At 48.4% G+C, this 18,834-nt stretch overlaps 1 protein-coding gene across 2 annotated transcripts; it reads left to right on the plus strand.

Annotated features, from left to right (window-relative positions):
• Positions 1-12,785: 12,785 nt before the first annotated feature.
• VSTM5 (V-set and transmembrane domain containing 5) lies at positions 12,786-18,834 on the plus strand. Of its 2 annotated transcripts, none has more exons than XM_065678753.1 (4): positions 12,786-13,197; positions 15,916-16,245; positions 16,346-16,486; positions 17,465-17,883. In XM_065678753.1, exons 1-4 carry the CDS (start codon positions 13,113-13,115, stop codon positions 17,524-17,526), a joined length of 618 nt encoding a protein of 205 aa, XP_065534825.1. In that variant the 5' UTR covers positions 12,786-13,112; the 3' UTR covers positions 17,527-17,883. The 2 variants fall into 2 exon arrangements, with proteins under 2 accessions (XP_065534825.1, XP_065534826.1); XM_065678754.1 differs by lacking the exon at positions 17,465-17,883 and adding an exon at positions 18,009-18,834 and having other exon boundaries at positions 12,796-13,197.

Here is an 18,834-nt window from a genome sequence, read left to right on the forward strand (position 1 = left end):
TTGGGCATTCTTGATTAAAAAACAGTTGAGCAAACCTGTTCCCATTACAACAGCTAGAGTTTTAGCATAATTATCCCTGGGGAGTGTATGAGACCTATAAAAACACAGATTACTGAATGCAACGCAACCACTACAGCAGTCCAGCAGTAATATCAGTTCCGCACCACTCCTTGTATGCTTTACAAAGCTTTTCTTGATACCACAAAAGCTTTTGCATACACCTCTCCCCAGCCACGGTCTCGGGTCACACAGCCAGTGTGCTGCCACGTGGCTGAGGAGAGGACATCCCCTCTCATATGACCTGGTAGGGTGAAAGTAGATGAGCAAGATGAAGCAACAGCCCTTAATTACTGGATAAGAAAGATTTACATAGCCACTGTTCTAAAACACTCAACCAGCTGCAAAAACGGAGGTGCCAGAGAGACTCCTGAATGAGTCTCCTCGAAAACACCTGGTTAGATCACTTGTGTGAAGGTGTTACCCAAGCACAGCTGTGGGATGGTGCAGGACACAGACAAACTGGGGTGTGAGAACTCAGAGGACTGTGACGACAGAAAGGTGCTGGAAACTGATCCTGACTTTGCTGCAGGAACACGAAATCCTGAGGGCAAGATCCCAAAAACCGGAAGCCACCAGGTCTGTACAGAAAAGCCCCTGATATCTTGTCTGCTTAAATTCTCAATGGGTCAGAAGAAAAGCAACCCAGCTAACTAGTGAGTTTGGCCTCTAGCCTGAAGTCTGATGGACCAAGACCATCCTATAGTGGGATGGGTCATTAAGATGGGAGCTGAAATGAAGATTCAGAAAGAAGATAGAATCATAGGATGATAGAATAGTTAGGGTTGGAAAAGACCTTAAGATCATCGAGTTCCAAGCCCCCTTTCACGGACAGGGACACCTCACACTAAACCGTGTTACCTAAGACTCCATCCAGCCTGGCCTTGAACATCATCAAGGATGGAGCATTCATAACTTCCCTGGGCAACCCATTCCAGTGCTTCACCACCCTTACAGTAAAGAATTTCCTCCTTATATCCAATCTAAACTTCCCCTGTTTAAGTTTTAACCCGTTACCCCTTGTCCTGTCACCACAGTCCCTAAAGAAGAGTCCCTCCCCAGCATCCCTATAGGCCCCCTTCAGATACTGGAAGGCTGCTATGAGGTCTCCACGCAGCCTTCTCTTCTCCAGCTGGAACAGCCTCAACTTTCTCAGCCTGTCTTCATACAGGAAGTGCTCCCATATGCAGTGATGGCTCACGGGTGGCTGCTGTTTTAAACATTGGCTCACCAGGGGTCAGTTGCAATCTACCCAAACAGCAGGAACTGTGCTCTGGGCAGCCCCTCGCCACAAAACCTTTACAAAGTGGTTGTGGAAGTTGCTGCGCATGGAAATAGCTGGCACTGTTGGAGGGAGGATAACTGCTGACGTATCCAAAATACCCCACAGCAGAGCAACCCTGACAGCCAACTGAGCTGCTGAGAGGGAAAACAATCTCAATTGGTGAATTGCTTCCAGCACATGCTGAACACCCACTGGGTATGCACAAGGTGGGAAACTCCGCTGGTGTCACCATGTATGGCCACAGCAAGCTCAGCGAGGAGCTGCATGTCACTCTGAACTGCAACAAGGCAGCCCTAAGCTCTAGACATGGCTTTGATGACTCTGTTACCCAAAGGGACCACCCGTCTTCTCTAAAGTACCCATCCTCAGCAAAGTGGACATTCTGATCCTCATCAGGAAAGTATCACACAACTTTATGCTTTGCCCTAGTGTTAGTAGACACCTGGGCACACTTAACTTCCTATGCACAGCAGTCGTGCTGATATGCTTTGTTAAGCCAAGACCAGAAATTCTTCCCTGTATCTCTAGAGCCTGTTATGAAATGCTAATTATAACATGTGTCTAGAAAAGGGAAAAAATTGTTTTGAAAATTAAAAGCATTACCATTAACTATGGCCCTGGGCAGTCACCCACTCAAGCCTTTCACACCCCAGTGATTTTAGTGGGAGCATGTGAGGTCGTGCTTAACTAAGGGAGACACGAAAGCTGTCATTACCATAGCACCAGAAGCATACGCCCCTGCAAGATTTAGAGATGACCTAGTTTGGGAACCTGGAGGGCCCTCTGTGAGGACCAGGCTAAAGCTGACATACTGCACTTGCACAAGAGCACAGACCTGCTGCATGGCCCAGATGAGAGTGAAACTCCAATGTCTTTATGTTAAGGTCAGCATCTCACTCATTGACCATCCCACTCACTGACCATCCCACCCAGCAGCACTGGAAAGCAAATAACAACATCTGAAGACATCTTTTCCCCACACCACCGTGCTGTTTCCCTAAAGACTCCCAAAGTTTGATATTAAAGCCCTTCCATGCTCACACACTTGACCTGATGGGCAGTAGATCCACAGCTTCCTAAGACAGTGCTCTGGGGTAGGACCCTGCAGGAGAGCATCACCACCACCATCATGTCACCACCAAGCATCACCACAGAAAGCTGCCTGCGACTTCAAATAGGAAAGTTTTAGTGTTCCAATAGGTATCTGGCATACTCAGTAGAGACACTTGCCCTTACAAAGCTTCTCTGCATTTCATACCACTAACACACGCTCTGCTTTGTGTGGACAGATGAAAATGGCAACGACACAATTACTGTAACTCTCCTGAACGTTTGCCATTTTCCATCCTTATATGACTCCCTCCTCAGAACATCCCCCAGCAAGCTTAAAAAGAAAACATTCATCAAGGTCAGACAAAGTTTTGAAAGCAATTAGCTGCAAGTAAAATAAATATAAAAGCAATTCTAGCCTATACTTAATGACAAAATGCCTCGTTGTTCCAGTCCAGCACACCCAAAGTCCTTGAGGTGCTGCCAGCATGGGGGATAATGACCCAGCTCCCACGAAATCATTCTTTTTACAGGTTACTGCTTCCAGTTCAGTATTCCTTTATTTTCCTTGCACCCTCTTCATAAAGAATTCACTCACTGGAAGGCCTCAGTTTACCTCTGCACTTGTGGATTTACCTCCTTTGCCCCTTGCATGTGTCCATGGCAATGACTCTGTACAGTTCCAGTTGTTATTAACTTTTTCTCAGCCTAGACAGCTGCTACCTGTTTCTGGCTTTTTTGAGGTTAATAATACCCTATCTGTCATGTCTAATTACAAACAAAAGAAAAGCCTGCAATTTGGGAAGCATTTGGTTTGCAGTGAGTTCTCAGCATCTTCGTGTGCCTGGTTTACACAGATGAGAAACAATAGGAACGTAACAACTTGAAGAGAAATCTGCATCTCTTCCCTTTCCACTTATGCTCATTTTTAGGATTTCCTAAGTGTGTCCTCACTGGAAAAACACCTGGAGTCCAGCAAGAAAGCACAGAAACACTTGCAGGTTTGCCAGACATTCCTAGCACTGTCAGGAAATATTTCCGCATGAGCTATGGGCTGCATGGGGCCAGGATGATCCTTTCATTGTTTCCATGCAAGTTCCTTGCTCTCTGGCTTTACCCCACATGCTGCATACCAACCTTCCCTTGCAGCTCTCAGACTTCACTACCACCTCTGCTGGAGAATGCATCAGCCCAGCTAACAGAGCCTTTTGTCTTCTGATAACTTGCCACTGACTTTAGCGCTCCAATTGCAGGGGAATAATTGAATGGCATTAATCCCTCAGAGCAGGACATTTGCAAATCCAGGGGAGAAGACAGCTTGCTTTGCTGATCCTTAAAACTTTGAGGCAATCCTTCCGCTCCACGGATGGGGAGGCTGCTGCATGGCACTGCAGTTAGGGGCTAGGATTATTTCTGTGGCTGGGATTGGAGTTGACCGTAATAATCCAACGAAGGACAATAACGTGAACTGGAGTAACTCTTCCATTATCAGACACAAAAGCATGAACATCACCAATGATGTATAGCTAGACTTTTCCTGAAGTTTACTGGGAAATGTCTGTCTTCACCAATAAACCTCAAGAACAGACGGTGTTTTGTGTCAGTTCTTTGGCCAAATGGTTGTTTTGCGGGTTTTGATTGTTTCGGTTTCGTGTTTGTTTGTTTGTTTGTTTAATCTTTTGCCAGGTCTCTTGATGTTATATATGATCTGCCTTGGCAGAGGTGTCCATTTTCCTCCTCCCCTCCTCAGTTCCTCTCCAGCAGCTATCTTACCTGACCCTTGCGGCACAAGTTAGACTTTGCAAATCTGCCTTAGGCAACTCATCTGACGCACTCATGCTTCTTTTCCCATTACCTTGAAGAGGGACATCTTAGTTGACTCCAGGAAGGACTTGGAGATCTTTGGAAGAATGCTTTGTTATACATAACACTCTTTTTGCATGAGTTGAGAGCTTCTGCTCATAGCTGAAGGGCAGATTTCCTGGTTGGTTTAATGCACAGCACTGGCCCGGTGGAGGTTATCTTTACTTTAGCAAGGCTTTTGACACTGCCTCTAACAAAGTCCTCACGGCAAACTGATGAAGTGCAAGTGGACAGTGAAGTGGAATGGAAAGGGACTGAACTGCCAGGCTCAGGGGGATGTGATACACAGCCCAGGGTCCAGCTGGATGCCGATCACTAGGGGGGTACCCCAGGGGCTGACCACTAGTGTTTCACATCTTCACTAACGGCCTCGGTGTTGGGGCACAACACACTCAGTGAGTTTGCAGGCAGTACAAAACAAGGAGTGTCTGATACAGTGGATGGATGTGCTGCCATCCACAGGAACCTGGACAGGCTGGGAAAATGGGCTGACAGGAACCTCATGAAGCTCAGCAAAGGAGGCTGAAGGCTGGAGGCTGAGCCAGCAATGTGTCCCTGTGAGAAAGAACACCAGCAGCCTCCTGCGCTGCAACAGGCAGGGCATGGCCAGCAGGGTGAGGGAGGTGACCCTTACCATCTGCTTAGCCCTGGTTAGAGTCCAGTGAAGAACCACAGATATTATTAAGGGTTTGGAGCATCTATCATATGAGAGTCTGAGGGAGCTGGGGCTGTCCAGTCTGAGGAAGAAAAGGCTCAGGTGGATCTTATCAACCATTGAGGGGTTAGGGTTGGAACCTGAAAGGTGGGAGAAGACAGACCCTGACTCTTCTTAGTGGTACCCAGGGAGAGGACAAGAGGTGATGGGCACAAACTGAAACACAGGATAATCCATAAGAAAAGTCTTTTTCACTATAAGTGTGGTCATGCACTGAAACAGGTCACCCAGAGGTTGTGCAGTTGCCATCCTTAGAGGAGATATTCAAAGCCAGCTGGACACAGGTCAGAGCAATCTACGTTTACTGACCCTGCTCTGAGCAGGAGGTTGGGCTAAACAGTTTCCAGAGGTGCCTTTCCACCTCAGCCACTGTGCGACTTTGTGACCCTGAAGGAATGCAAGGACCCTCTCACAGTATGATCTAGAGGATAAACTCCTTCAGCAGCGGCATCCCTTTGGCAGGCTGGACTGGGGCTCCTTTCCGATATGTTTTCATCTCAGTCATTGGTAATAACAAGCAATTTTCATTTTAAAGTTACCTTAAAACTGCGCCTTTTTTTTATTGCCATTCCGTGGTCTGTGTGGCAGAAAATTGTCCATGACAGCGGAAGTCCAGCTGAGCTAAATCTAGTCCAACCTCAGTCCTCTGGAGTGATCTCGAGTGAACCATCTTCAGAATAGCACCTGAGTTTTGCTTTTGAAGATCCAAGGAATGCACTGGCATTCCTGCAAAGTGGACAGTCAGTGGCCCTGGACCTGGGACTGAAGTGAGAGGATAGAATATTTGCAGTAACAGACTCCAAGCAGCAAACACCAGCATCTGAGCAGCACTTCACTGTCTCCTGGGCTGGCAGGATCGCTGAGATACCCTGAAGCTTCCATTGTCTTGGTTTTCCTCGACATTTTTAGACTTCATCTCCTGTGGAGATCTGAGATGTATCAGGCAGGAATCTGATTAAGAAACAAGAACAATACAAAATCAATGCATGTGCATTAGGTGGATTAACAGCTGGCTTACTGACAGGTCCTGAAACGTAATTACGAGCAGGAAATTATCAACCAGTATCTGAATCTCTAATGAGGCTGATTTTTGGCATCATGCTATTGAACTGCACTTATCAGCGACTGAGTAGGCAATGAGGAGCAGTCCACAGCGTGTGCTCAGCTGGTCAAATGAGATGCACTTCATTATGGGCTAATGGACAATCTAACACAGATCTCTATAGACAGAGCAGGTGAATCACAGACTAAAAACAACTGTTGGCTGTGCTGTCCTGAAAGGAAGCCCAGAGTGATGTTATGCATTATAGAGTTGAAATTTAGATGAGATGAATCACGCCCTGAGCATGTTCCTGCTGTTATGGTAATGTCTCCTTTCTCCCACAGGCTGGGCTTATGACAGTATCCAGCAGTGTCGTGGTTTAAGTTAAAGTTAAAACTAGACAAACTCAGACTGCAAATGAGGCTCAGCATTTTGAGTGTAACGGCCATTAAAGGTCAGCGCAATTTGCCAAGGACTGAGGTGAATCCTTCATCGTCGAAAATGCTACAGTGAAAGTGGAAGTTTTCCTCTGTTTTAAGCAGCTCATTCAGTATTTGGACTGCATCGCTCTAAATACCCCTCCGGCAGGAATGTCAGGCAAGGAGCTGGATGAAGCTGGGGGGTCTCCTGCTCTTCCAATCAAGTTCTGAGAAAGCGCTAAAATGCGAAGACATTTTAAGATTCCTTTTGCTCACACGTTGCAGGCGTGGCATGTCCTGTGAGATGTGCCTCACTGCAAGCGCCGTTCTTCACGAGGCGTTTTAGGGACAAACGTCTCCGAACTCCCCATCCCGACACCCAAACAGCAGAGGTTTCCAATAGTTACTCTCTAGCGCCACCTAAGTGCAGCCCCAAGTAACACAAACCAGTGCTTCCCTTCCCGAGCACCCCTCTCCATGGGACCTGCATGGGACTCCCCTGTATCACCAGGAATGTCCTCCTCAGGAGATGGAGACTGTCACCAAGAGCCATTGTCTGTCACTTGTCAGTCCGATATACACCTCTAAAAGAGGTCTTTGGTCCTGGCAAGGCACCCACAGCCTGTCCTGGGTCATCATGCTTCTGTTAAGGTTGTTTGGAGTCTTCTGCTGTCAGTGATGCTGCTGAAGGACCTCCTCCACCAGCCACTTACCCACACTGCACTACTGCAAGTTGCAGGCGAAAATAAATGAGGTTCCATCTCTGATATGTTTGGAGCTCTTCCTAAGTCCTTTGCACACAAGGGGCAAGGTAGGGAGTGGGGCCAAGGCTGCAGTTAATGTTGTGACCTCTGTGTTGCTCCAGGTGGAAACCATCCACGGTTCATGTGCAAGGGTCTGAGCTGTGAGTGCCCTGAGTTACCCGTAGTCGTTTCCACAGGAGACACCATAATTACTCCACCATTGCTCAATCAGGGTTGTTACTTGAAAGGAAACACCCCTGACATGCTTCAGCAGTCATTCCGCAGGGCTGGATGGGCTTGACTTGCTTTACTTCAGTGCCGTGTATTCCCAGCTGCCCTACAGGCAGCGTGCCCATGCAGGGGATCCAATAGGGGCAGTGATGCTGCCTGCAGCAAGGAGCACCCAGCCTGGCTCTGGGGAGAGACCCTGTGGGCAGCCCCTGCTCAGCCCTCCTGCAAACCCAGAGCGAGCCTAAATCTGTGGTAGCAAAAGAGGGTTCTGGCTTGAGCAGCTCAGGTAGACCATGTGAGGACACGGCTGTGCTGACAGGGCAGCCTGGAGTAAATTATTTGTACCAAATTTACGCCAAATGAAAGGGAGAGATGTGCAGGTGATCCACATAAAAAGAGCTGTTGAGACTAAAGTGTAGATATTTAGATGGTCCATTTCAGCTACACCAGCTTAATCATGTGTAATTATTGCTTTGCTTAATTATTACTCTTGCTTAATTCTATTTAAGTTCTCACCTTAAATATCACTAACATATCACTACGCCTCCATCTTAGGACAGTGACTGCACTGGAGAAGGGAGACAGGCGGCAGTGTCTGGGGCATCCCAACATTTGGGATGGCAAAAGCTTGTGCTGTTTTGGTAATGGAGAGGATAGAACTGAAACTCACAGGAAAAAAGGGAAGACACCAGGGTCCCTTTGTATTTGCCCCTTTCTGAGATTGTTTTCATTCTGCACAGGGTGGATAGATGTGTCGATTGCTGAATTATGCAATTGAAATTATTCACACTGCTATGATCAACAGTGAAACGTACCATGGGTCAGCAAAGTAGGATTAGTGTACCTTGGAAAGCCGTCAGATGATCCTTACGGGTGATAAAAGCTCTTATATTTTCTTCATATGGTGCAACACTAACCAAGCCCTTTTCTAGACAGTAACTTTGGACATTGATGTGAGGTGAAGGGTCATAAATCTCCTGGTGTCCTGGTGCAACTGGTACACAAATGGTTCGATTTAATCAGAAGTGTGTTACTATTTTGCTGTTGGTTTTGCTGCAACACATAGTCCAAGGGCATCATCTGCAGGCAGGTGCATTGCGTGTGATGAACTGGACAAAAAGGGAGGGAGGAAGGAAGACAGAGCGAGACAAATGCTAATCAAGAGCTCAATGACTTGCAATGGTCCTATAAAGTGTCCTGCTACCATAGTGCAAGCCTGCAGCCACTGTCCCTGTGCTGGCTGTGCTCTGTGCTCTTGTTACTCCCTCTGGAAGGGATAAAGGCCACCTCAGAGACTCAAGAACATAAGGAATTCTTTTGCTCTGCTTTGCCACAAGTTCCCTAGAAAGAAACAACTTTGTGCTTTCCTTCCCACTGGAAGAAAGCAGGGGTATTGCAGCCTCTGTAAATACAGAAGGAGGATGTAACATCTTGGAAGAGTTTTAATGCCATGAACAAAAGCCTGTGTAATTTCCGACACTGAGCGGGGACAGCCAGGTGATTGCATTCACCCACAAGGCGTTCAGTACCTGACAAAAGATGTTCCCAAATGTCTCCCTTCTACTGAGCATCTCTGCATCCTCAGATACACATTTCTGCATCATCACTTCATCCTAACCGCCAAACCCACAGACCAAAACCAGACTCAGGCAGCCTAGATAGCTTAGAAAGTGAAGGAATACCGACAGACCCGGACAAGCCACTGTTCTTTCCTCTTACTCTCCTCAAATTGATTGATTCGGAATAAGAGAAGGGATTTTTGCACTATGCCTCTGAAAATAAAAAGAAATAAAGGGCAAAAAGAAACCACCGACAAAGTGCGGGCTTGGCCAGGTTCTATTTCAGATGCTGCAGAAGACTTGGATGGAAGGAATGTTTTTATACTGAAGCCTCCAAGTGAATGCTCTTTTCACTTCCAGAAGACCACATAAGGTAAGCCTCGACCACCAGCCTCATGTGAAAGAGCAAGGTCCAGCAGGATGTTACCTGTTTTCTTCAGTCCCTGTGCACATTTCTGTTGGCTCAGCCCTCTCCTGCTCTCTGCCAGCTGTTTGCCAGCTGTTTGCCAGCTCACTGCATAGACCAGAAGCATCTCAAGGTTGTGGTGAGCAGCCCCTGCAGCCCTCTGAGCCTGCAGATGCAAGTACCTCCAGTCCCTGTTAATGTTCCTTGGCTGAATAGACTCCCGTGGTTTCTCACAGGATGAAATTACCTTTAAAGGTCTATTGCAGGTCTGGAATCTCTGTGAATTTTTAACTGTGGTGTTTTTCACCTCTTCTTCAACGAAAGACAAGGTCAAGAATCTTGCTGAGTCCAAAAAGACATCAAGGGAAAGGCAAGGTGGAATAAAAAGCAAACCCTCTGTGCAAAGCATTTCAGAGTACTCATGCAGCATATTAGAGAGCAAAAGGAGCTTTCTGGCTCCTATCTGGCTGTTGTTGCAATTGTTAATGTGGTTTTGTTCCATTATTAATGACACCAGAAAGAGAAATCAGGCCTTCCAGACAAACTTGAGAGATTCTCAGACAGCAAAGAGAAGGGAGAGAAAGAAAACAACTTAAAACAATAGAAATAAGCAAAGGGAAGGGGAAGGGAAACTTAATATACTGAGAAGGCAGCAATAAAAACCTGCAGATGTCTATAGCAGTGTAGGGATGGTGACTCAAATCTTTTACAAAGCTTGTAAATCATTCCCAGAGTCTGTTGCTTTAAGGGCACTTTGTAATTAAGCAAGGAAAAACTGATTTCGTACAGCCTGCACTACATTGCTTGATAAACTCATGTTTCCTAGAGCTGCTGTTTGACAAGGAGAGAAAACTAAAACCAGGAAGCAGCAGTAATGGATGAAATGTCTCTAACCCTGAGCCGTGTTATCATTAGCTTCATCTGAATGTGGTTGGACAGGATTTCAATAACAAGCTTTGTTAAGAACATACATCATGAATGCATCAAGGTAAGGAATCTCAGGGTTAACACTCCAGTCTGGCTTTCCTGTTAAGTTACCCGGAGTTAGCTTCCACATCAGCATCCCTGCAGAAGAGCCCCTTAGCTCCCACCTGGCAGAAACAATTGTGCTGCTAAAGCCTCACTCCGAGTGCCCAGCTTAGGATACACCACCAGCAGCATCCTCTTCAAACCCCATCCCAACAGCAGGAGAGACCTGCGGAAGCTCATCCCCCATTGCACGTGGGGTGCTGGGAGGCAGGCCGGTGCTGGGGGTACACAGAGGGGCCAGACGTCATGGTTAGATTTGGGTAGACTGGCTGCTAGTCAATAATACAGCTATCATCAGTACCGTGTGTAGTCAAGTGATCCGCTCTGCAGCCACATGCTGGTGGGGCTGCACCCCATGGTCCTCAGCACTGGCCCCTGTGGTGCTGCTCACCACAGCCACGCTCCTCTGCAGGCTGATAGCAAGGATCCTGCCCCTGAAATCCCCTCTGCTGCTCCACTGCCTGCCAAGGGGCTCCCACCCAGCCCAAAGCACTCAGCCAGTGCTGTCCATTTCATATCCTAGCGCATTCCTGCTCCAGAGACACATCCTCCCTTGCAGACGGATGTTTGCAGCACAGCAGGAGAAAGCTCTGCTTGCATTGGGCTGTAAGGGAGAGAGGAACCAGCTCCCCTCAGATAAATAGGGTTAATAAAACTCTGATTAAATGCTTTCCTAATACTGGGCATTTTGTCATTTGTGTCCCTATCTCTTGAGGTGCAGTGTACCTATAAAATAAAACAATCCTCTGGACATTTTACAATCTTCCCTTTAAAGAGAAAGAATCTGAAAGTTCTTTGCTGTTAATTATTGATGCTGAAAACAAACACTCATGTCTTATTCCAGGACTGATCATTTGACCTATACTGCAAAGCCAAAACAGCCAATATTTGTGAAGAGCTCCAGACTTGGATTTCAATGTCATGACTAACATCTGTCTTTCCAATAGAGTGGATTAAATCAGTGCAACCAGCGTGGTGTATTTGAAACCGCTCAAAGCTCAGTTCATTTTATAAGAGCATATACCCCTTATGTTGTGCTGCCAAAACAGCTCACTGGGCCAAGAGCTCAAAAAAAATCCAAATAGAAGTTAAAAGAAATTTAAAAGGGAAATAACGTAAAGTCACAGCACAGTAACACCTTTAATGCTCTGAGGCATTAAACTGACATGAAGCGATGGCATCAGGAAGAAACTTTCCCAAAGATCTCTCCCAGGGGAAGGGTCCCACTGGTTTTTCCTGTAATCTCATGTTCTTAAGGGACACCCAGGCACAGTGTTGGCTTGATACAGTGGGGGGGATCTGGCAAAGCACAGGAGCAGCTCAGATAGGTGGAGTGGGGGGAAGCACTTCATAGGTGGCCTCTGCAGGCTCTCCTGCTGTCTCTGCCTCTGATTCCCATTGCTGAAGCTTCAAGAGATGCACCGTAAGTCAGAGAAGCTGGAGATTGTATTGCACCCTGAATAAATGATGGGCCCTGGCGTCCATGCAGACCTCACCGTCTCTTGCCAAGGCCTGACCCAAGGCCTAGAAGTCCCCTCTGAGGTGAGAACATAGGAAACTAATGTCAAGCAGAGGCTTGGACCCGGCTGCACATGATGGCATCACACTTCTAAAGCCTCAGTGTTGAGCCCCTCTTCTGCTGGGTCCCCTGCCCAGGGCCATGCTTCAGCCACCCAGAACCCCAGTGGGACCCCCCTGTCATCCTCACAGACAGGCAGCACAGAGGGAAACCTGCACCAGTCCATGCAGGGCAGTGCGAGATTGGGCTTTGGCAGACCCCATCCATCCCTCCTTGCGTGGGTCATTGCCCTCTCCTCTCACCCACCCGGAGCAGCCTGTACCGACCAGCACACCGAGGTGTCTCCTTTACCCATACTCTACTGAAGAGAACTTGAGGAGGGGGAAACATGAGGAAGAAGAGCATGGAAGATCTGCAGAAGGGTGTGTAGCTCTCTCCCAGCTAAGGGGGTGGCTCTCCTGGGGTATATATGGCTTCTGGGCAATAGCATTCACCCCTGAGCGCGGATGGATTCTGAGGGTGGATGCTCAGGATCAGGGCACTCACATGTTTTCTAATCACATTTCCCCCTCACTCACGCTGTCCTGTGCCTTCCTGGAATCCGGACAGGCCTTTTTGGGCACCTTCTCTGGAAGACGATTGAAGGGAGAGAGGAGCACCCAGCGCTTGTGCTGGGTATGGTGGGACGGGGCCCAGGCTTGTTTTCATGAGGGATGGCCCCTGAGGCCACAGAGCTGCTGCCCAGCGCCGCCGCCTCGCCCGCAGCATCACCAGACTCCCCGGGCGATGAAGTCATTTCCAACACCCAGAAGGGACATTTCCCTCGCGGGTGCGTGTTTCCTTGGCAGTCACACACAAAGGGGCATCCTCGGCCGAGTGCCCCGGCGCTGGGCTCGTCCCCCGCGGCCGCCCATCACCGCTCATTTCCTGGCTGGGCGATGGCAGGCGGCCGGGCAGCGCTTTCCCTTCCTCAGCCAATTGCATCTCCAGTCCGTATCGGAGGATCGCGGGGTGTGAGGCGTGGAAGAGCCCGGGCGGTGCGGCAGGCGCCGGGGGGGGAGCAGGGAGCAGGAGCGGGAGGAAGAGGAGGGAAAGGAGCGAGGAAGAGGCCTGGGGCGGGCAGCCCCCGGGGTCGGGCCGCGCTGGCCGGCCCAGCCGCTTAAATGCAACCCCTGGGGCACCGGCTTCTGTCTGATGAGACCGCTCCAGGGCTGCCGGGGACGGGGCATCGTCGTGGGGACCGTCACCCTCTGCCTGGCGGCCGGGTGGGCTCTGCAGAGTAAGTGTCCGTCTCCGTCCCTTCTCCCCCCCGCTTCTCCCCCAGGCCCTTCCCTCCTCCTCCTCTTCCTCCTCCTCTCCGCACTACCGCCGGCTCGGCCCCAGCGCTGGCGGTGCAGAGCCCAGAGGGGGCTCTTCCCGACCCGACCGGGAGTGCCCGGGAATACCTGCTGGGAAAGGGGATGGGGACGAGATACGGGTGTCAGGCTCGCAGCGCTGCTCTTCTCACGCTGGAAGTGGTCGGGGAAGGCTCGTCCCGCTCGGAGGGAGCGGTGCCAGCCCGCAGCCGGGGAGCGGGGCCGGACCCCAAGCAGCCGCCACCCTTCCCCGGTTTTCCAGGAGCAGAGGGGATAAGGAACGGAGGAGGCAGCACGTCCCGATTGACCAGCCCGAAGGGCTTCGGCTGGCTCTGGAAAGGCGGCAGGGAGGTGGATTTCAACCCTGCACCCCCGGGGGCCGAGCGTGGCTGGGGCAGCTCCCAGCGAGGTCCGTGGGAGGACCAGGGTGGGCAGTGCCACCGGTGGGTCTGGTTTGACACCGCGTCCTCTTTATCATCAAGGTGACACGGAAGCGGGGCACCACAAGGTGGAGGAGCAGAGCTCAATTTTAGCGCTGTTCCCCCATGCATGGGCTCCTGCACAAAGCTGCCTGCCCTGCCCACCCGCGCCCGGCAGGCGCACGGAGTAGCGCTTCCCACTCTTCCCACTTTTTCCTCTCTTCCCGCCCCGGCTCTGGGCCAGGCCGATGCTCTGGAGCGCAGGAGCAGCGTGCAGGCACTCCAGACTCACCGCTTCTCCTCAGTGCGTGGTTTACCGGCTGAGAAGGGGCTGGTTGTGCAAGCCAGGGCGCTGCCGGGGGGATGTTTGCTCTCCAGGCTGCGCAGCTCGGTTTGGATCAGACCGGTTCAGGTGATCCGGGCAGACTGTGCATTAAAACCATTTTCGAACGGTTAGATATTGCGCTGCTTTGTTTGGCTTCGTGCGCTGGACAGGGACGGAAGGATTTCTATTTGTGTCTTTTTTTGCCTTTACCTTGCAATCACCTATCCAGAACAAATCTGTGCCTTTATCAAAACATAAAAGGGCCGCTGTGGTGAGACAGCTCCTGGCTGGTCAGAAACAGTGCAAAAGGCCTCCAAACAAACACATGGAGCAGAAAACAATTGGAACAGTTTGCAGTGATTACCAGAAGTTCCCATCTGTTCTGTTTCTGTGGCTGGCACAAGCCCTTTGTCAGGGCTCTGGTGAGTCTCTCCTGCACACAGGCTGAGCCGCAGCTTAGCTGAGGTTGCTCTGGGCTTCCTGGAAATCATCGTGTCCCCACAAGAGGCCTGGGCATCATGAGCACAAGATGCCCATGAAGGGCAAACCGCAGGAGTGTTACCTTGGAGAGAGCCAAGGTCCTCTCCAGTTACAAAAATAAGAGTGGCTATAGCTTTATGCTGGTCCCATCGGTGAGGACCTGGGAATCAAACTGGCTTCTCCAGCTTCCCTGCCTCACCTCGACCAGTAGAGCTCCTGAATTCTGCTAGAGATCCCAAATAGAGTGAAGTTAGCTTCTAGTTCATGTATCCATCTCTCCCCACTTGTGGTTGGTTTGGGGTTTTGGCCGGGGAGGGGGTGGGGGGGTGGTGTTATTTCTGGATAAGACTTTTAAAGACAATTTGTTCCCATTTGAGATTCTTCTTTCATTGCCTTTTTAACCATTGTTTTCCCTGAAGACTCTGCAGAACCTCCAGGACCATCCTCAGGGATCCCTTCAGCACAGCTGAGGGCCTCATCCTTCCTCTCCACTGGGCCCCAGACATTTGCATTACTTTCCCAGTTCTGCTCTTGCCATCAGACAGTCCCCACAGCACAAGAGGAGAGGGAGCGAGCTGCTCCAAGACAACCCAGGAAAAGGCATTCAGCACTGAGGCTTGCTCTGTGCTTTATCTGCCTTCTGTCTGGTTTGATTTCTGCATTTAGATAACAGGATTTCAGTCTCTAGCCAAGTGTCTCAAACAAGCCACTTTTTATTTAAATATATATATATGTTAGTGCCAATTGGAACTCACATGTTTGGTGTTGATACTGATCTTCACGCAGAAATACCCCCACACAAGCAGAAGTTATTGCAGTTACACATTAATCTAGATGGCCAGATGAGGCTCACAGTGTCATGAAAGGTTCCATAATCACATCAGTAGGAACTAGAGGAGACTTAAATATTCCTTCAAGTGCATTTCTGTCTGGAAATCATCTCGAACGTGAAGTCCCTGACTTCACATGAAATGCGTACCTTTGATTTCATGTGGTTCATCTGCACTGGCATGTAACTGGCTGCCTTTATGAAGGCTGGTGACTAAACTTCACACTTAAATGCAGGATTTCAAAAGAAAGCTGGTTACTGATACATACAAAAGCATTGCTCAATTTTCAGTGTTATGTTCCTTTACCCAAAAAGATTCTTCTTTTTGGGTCTCTGCTTGGGTATCCAAACACTGGAATACATGCAATTACTTGAGCTATATAATGGAAAAGTTTCTCATTATTATCACTGATTAAAATCTGCATTTAATCTTTAATTTAAGTGTGTCTCTTACGATCAGCAGCAAGGAAATATGTAAAGCATAATCCATCCTTTCTTAAAACGGCCATCAAGATAGGTAGGTCCCATCCTGCACTGGACGGTTGGTGCAGCATCATCTCCACACTCATCACCCTGTTTTCTCTTTCAGCTCCTGGAGGGGTATCGTTACTTGTCCCACAACCCAACATCAACGCAACAGTGGCACAGAACATCCTCCTCTCAGTTGAATACTCTTGCAGAGGTGTTGCCACCATTGAGTGGAAGCACGTGTCAACCTGGGGCACCACCAAAATTGCTGAGTGGAAAAGTGGGAATTATGTCAACATATCCACAGCCTACAAGGACAGAGTGACGACTTTTGAAAACGGCTCTATACAGCTCCTGAACGTGGGCATGAGAGATGCTGGCTACTATTTTATCACTGTAACAGAGGAGCATGGAACCAACACCTACGGCACCATCATCGTCAACGTTTACGGTACAAACTAGATGGGAGTTCTCGGCTTTACCCGGTGTTTAAACATGAATCTGCTCATAATCGATTTAATAATACGACTTTTTTTCTCTCCTCCCTGCAGAGATCATCTATGAAGATTTACACTTTGTAGCAGTTCTCTTTGCATTTCTTGCTGCTGTATCTGCCATTTTGGTCTGCTTCATGTGGCTGTGTAATAAATCTCTGCATCTATTTCAGAAGAAGATGACACACAAACTAACAGGTATCTCTCTAAGAATGCAGTCAAGGTATAGGGCTTTGAAGTCTGAATTTTGAGCCTAAAGTTCACTTGTGATTTGAGCCATAAAGGTGCTAAGCAGGGACACTGAGAAGGGCTCAACTCAGTACCTTGCTCAATTCTTTGCTAGCTGAGGTGACTGAGTAACAAGTATTTAGCTGCAGAACAATCCACTGGATACCCACCTTATACATTTCACATCAGAAACTATAAAATACTTCTCAACACTGCTAACTGCAAAATTTAGGGAGAAAAGGCCAGAGCTGCAATAACCCCCCATCAGAGGAGAGGAGACAAAGTCAAGAGCATCAGTAGTGCTTTCAGGGTCTGCACTGAAGGGTATCTCCTAAGCTATTCAGTGTGCACCCACCTCACTTCATGGAGGACTGCACCCATCCCTCTCCTCTCAAACCACCTCTTTCACCTGTCCCCATATTTGATCCAGTTGTGGGCTCCAATGAACACTGACTAATATCAAACCCAGACTCTTAATGCACACAAAGACGCTCACCATGAAAAGCAGATCATGGGAAGCCCAGGGTTGCACAGAAAGGAAGATTCACATATTAGGAAGACATTTCCAAGCCACAGGCAGGGATATTTGGCCCAGGCAGTAAGACCAGGTGCCAAGCTACAGGCCTGGGCTCAAGCTTTGGGCACGTCTTTGGAACAGGGGGTTTCTTTTACCACTTCAAAACATCTCAGGCATTCACCTCCCTTCTTTATAAGTGCAGATCCATTAGTGGGTTCTTGCCCTGTAGGTAAAAGGTCTGTATTTCTTCTCTAAGTGCTGTTTAAGCTGGTATGTTACAACAAGCAGCCTAAGCATCAGTATTTTACAAGACCAATGCAGATACCCAAGAGTCTTAAGCCTCATGACTTTGTGTCAACTCTGCAAAGCCTGGTACAAGAAGAGATGAATTGGACTTGAGCTGTCTCTTCCTTTCTGCTGCTCACCCACAGATGTGAGGGCTGCTGCTGCTTTCACAGCGCACACACTGCTCACAAGCTTCTGTAGCTACTGAAAACTTTGCTGTCGTGCCAGGATACACCAGCTCTTGTTTGGATAAAGCCTCTTCCTCCAGTTAAAGCCAATCTTCCTACAGAGCCCAACCAAACACGGTTATTTGGCAGAGTTCCGGAAAACCACAGTTCTGGAGACTTGCTCTGTCATCTCCCGGAACACGATCTGAAGCAGGGACCCAGCGTCTGCCCCAGTTTCACCCTATCAGAGCCCTCCTTTCAGAAGTCATGAAGAGAGGTACAAGGACTTTTCATAGCGCCTTTAGTCTTGTATCAGAAGAAACCAGTGTCACTTCAAGATTGTGAGGGACTCTGCGGTTAAATGTTTCGAAATGGTTTATTTAAAACCTAATTGTAGATGAGTAAGCTTGAGCTAATATTAAAAAGTTCAGAATGTCTCAGCTATTAACACAGCGTTGTTAATTTTGGAATGCTGGCCTTCCAATGCATTTGCCAATCAATAATAATACCCTTTTCTTTGCAGCAAGTACAACTGAAGAGATTGAACTGGAAACCATTGAGTGTTAGCCAAGGACTGTCTCATAGCAAAAACAACAATTCTACCTCAGGAAAGAGCACTGGCAAAGAAAGGGAGAAGAAACCTTAGAGGTAACATGCTTGTGGCTGCTGTAGAAACATCCTGACTTGCGAACTCATTACACTTTAAACCAGCAGTGTCTGATGGAGCTGTTTTGACCTGTTAGGTTTTCAGCTCTGCTAACCAAGGTCAAAGTAAGGAAGAGTATGCTTTCATGCTGAGCACGAACACATTTCTGTGGCTCATTAATAAAATCTACAGCCTCTACCGCTCTTAAAACCAACCAACTAAGCCTCCAAGAGCGACCCAGAAAGGAAATGATCATGGTCTTGAGAGACACCTGTATTTTGGCTACAGCAAGTCTCCTATTACAGAGCAGCCATTAGCATCCCTCAACATAATAAATTTAATGTCTAATTACAGTATCATATTAAGAAATTAACTGCAAGGACTGAATCCTCTTTATTGCGCCTCTGCTGCTAGTTTTGGGCATACGGAATTTCCTGAATGAACACAAACTCCAATTCTTCATGAGACAAAACTGCCTTTGAAACAATGCCGAGCTGGTCAAAGTTCCCCACTTACGTTTCCCAGTGTTTGCACTGCTCCAGGATATTAACAGACATTTTATGACATGACTATAGGAGGTTGTTAAACAAGGAGCCATGCACAGGCACTGAAGAGGACACTGCCTATAGTGATTAGAGGGGTCAGATGAAATACTGACACATCCCACACGAGGGGTGGCAAAACAAAGAGTTTCATTGTGAAA

The sequence above is a fragment of the Lathamus discolor genome, chromosome 4, assembly GCF_037157495.1.
Source record: "Lathamus discolor isolate bLatDis1 chromosome 4, bLatDis1.hap1, whole genome shotgun sequence".
NCBI classification, from domain to species: domain Eukaryota; kingdom Metazoa; phylum Chordata; class Aves; order Psittaciformes; family Psittacidae; genus Lathamus; species Lathamus discolor.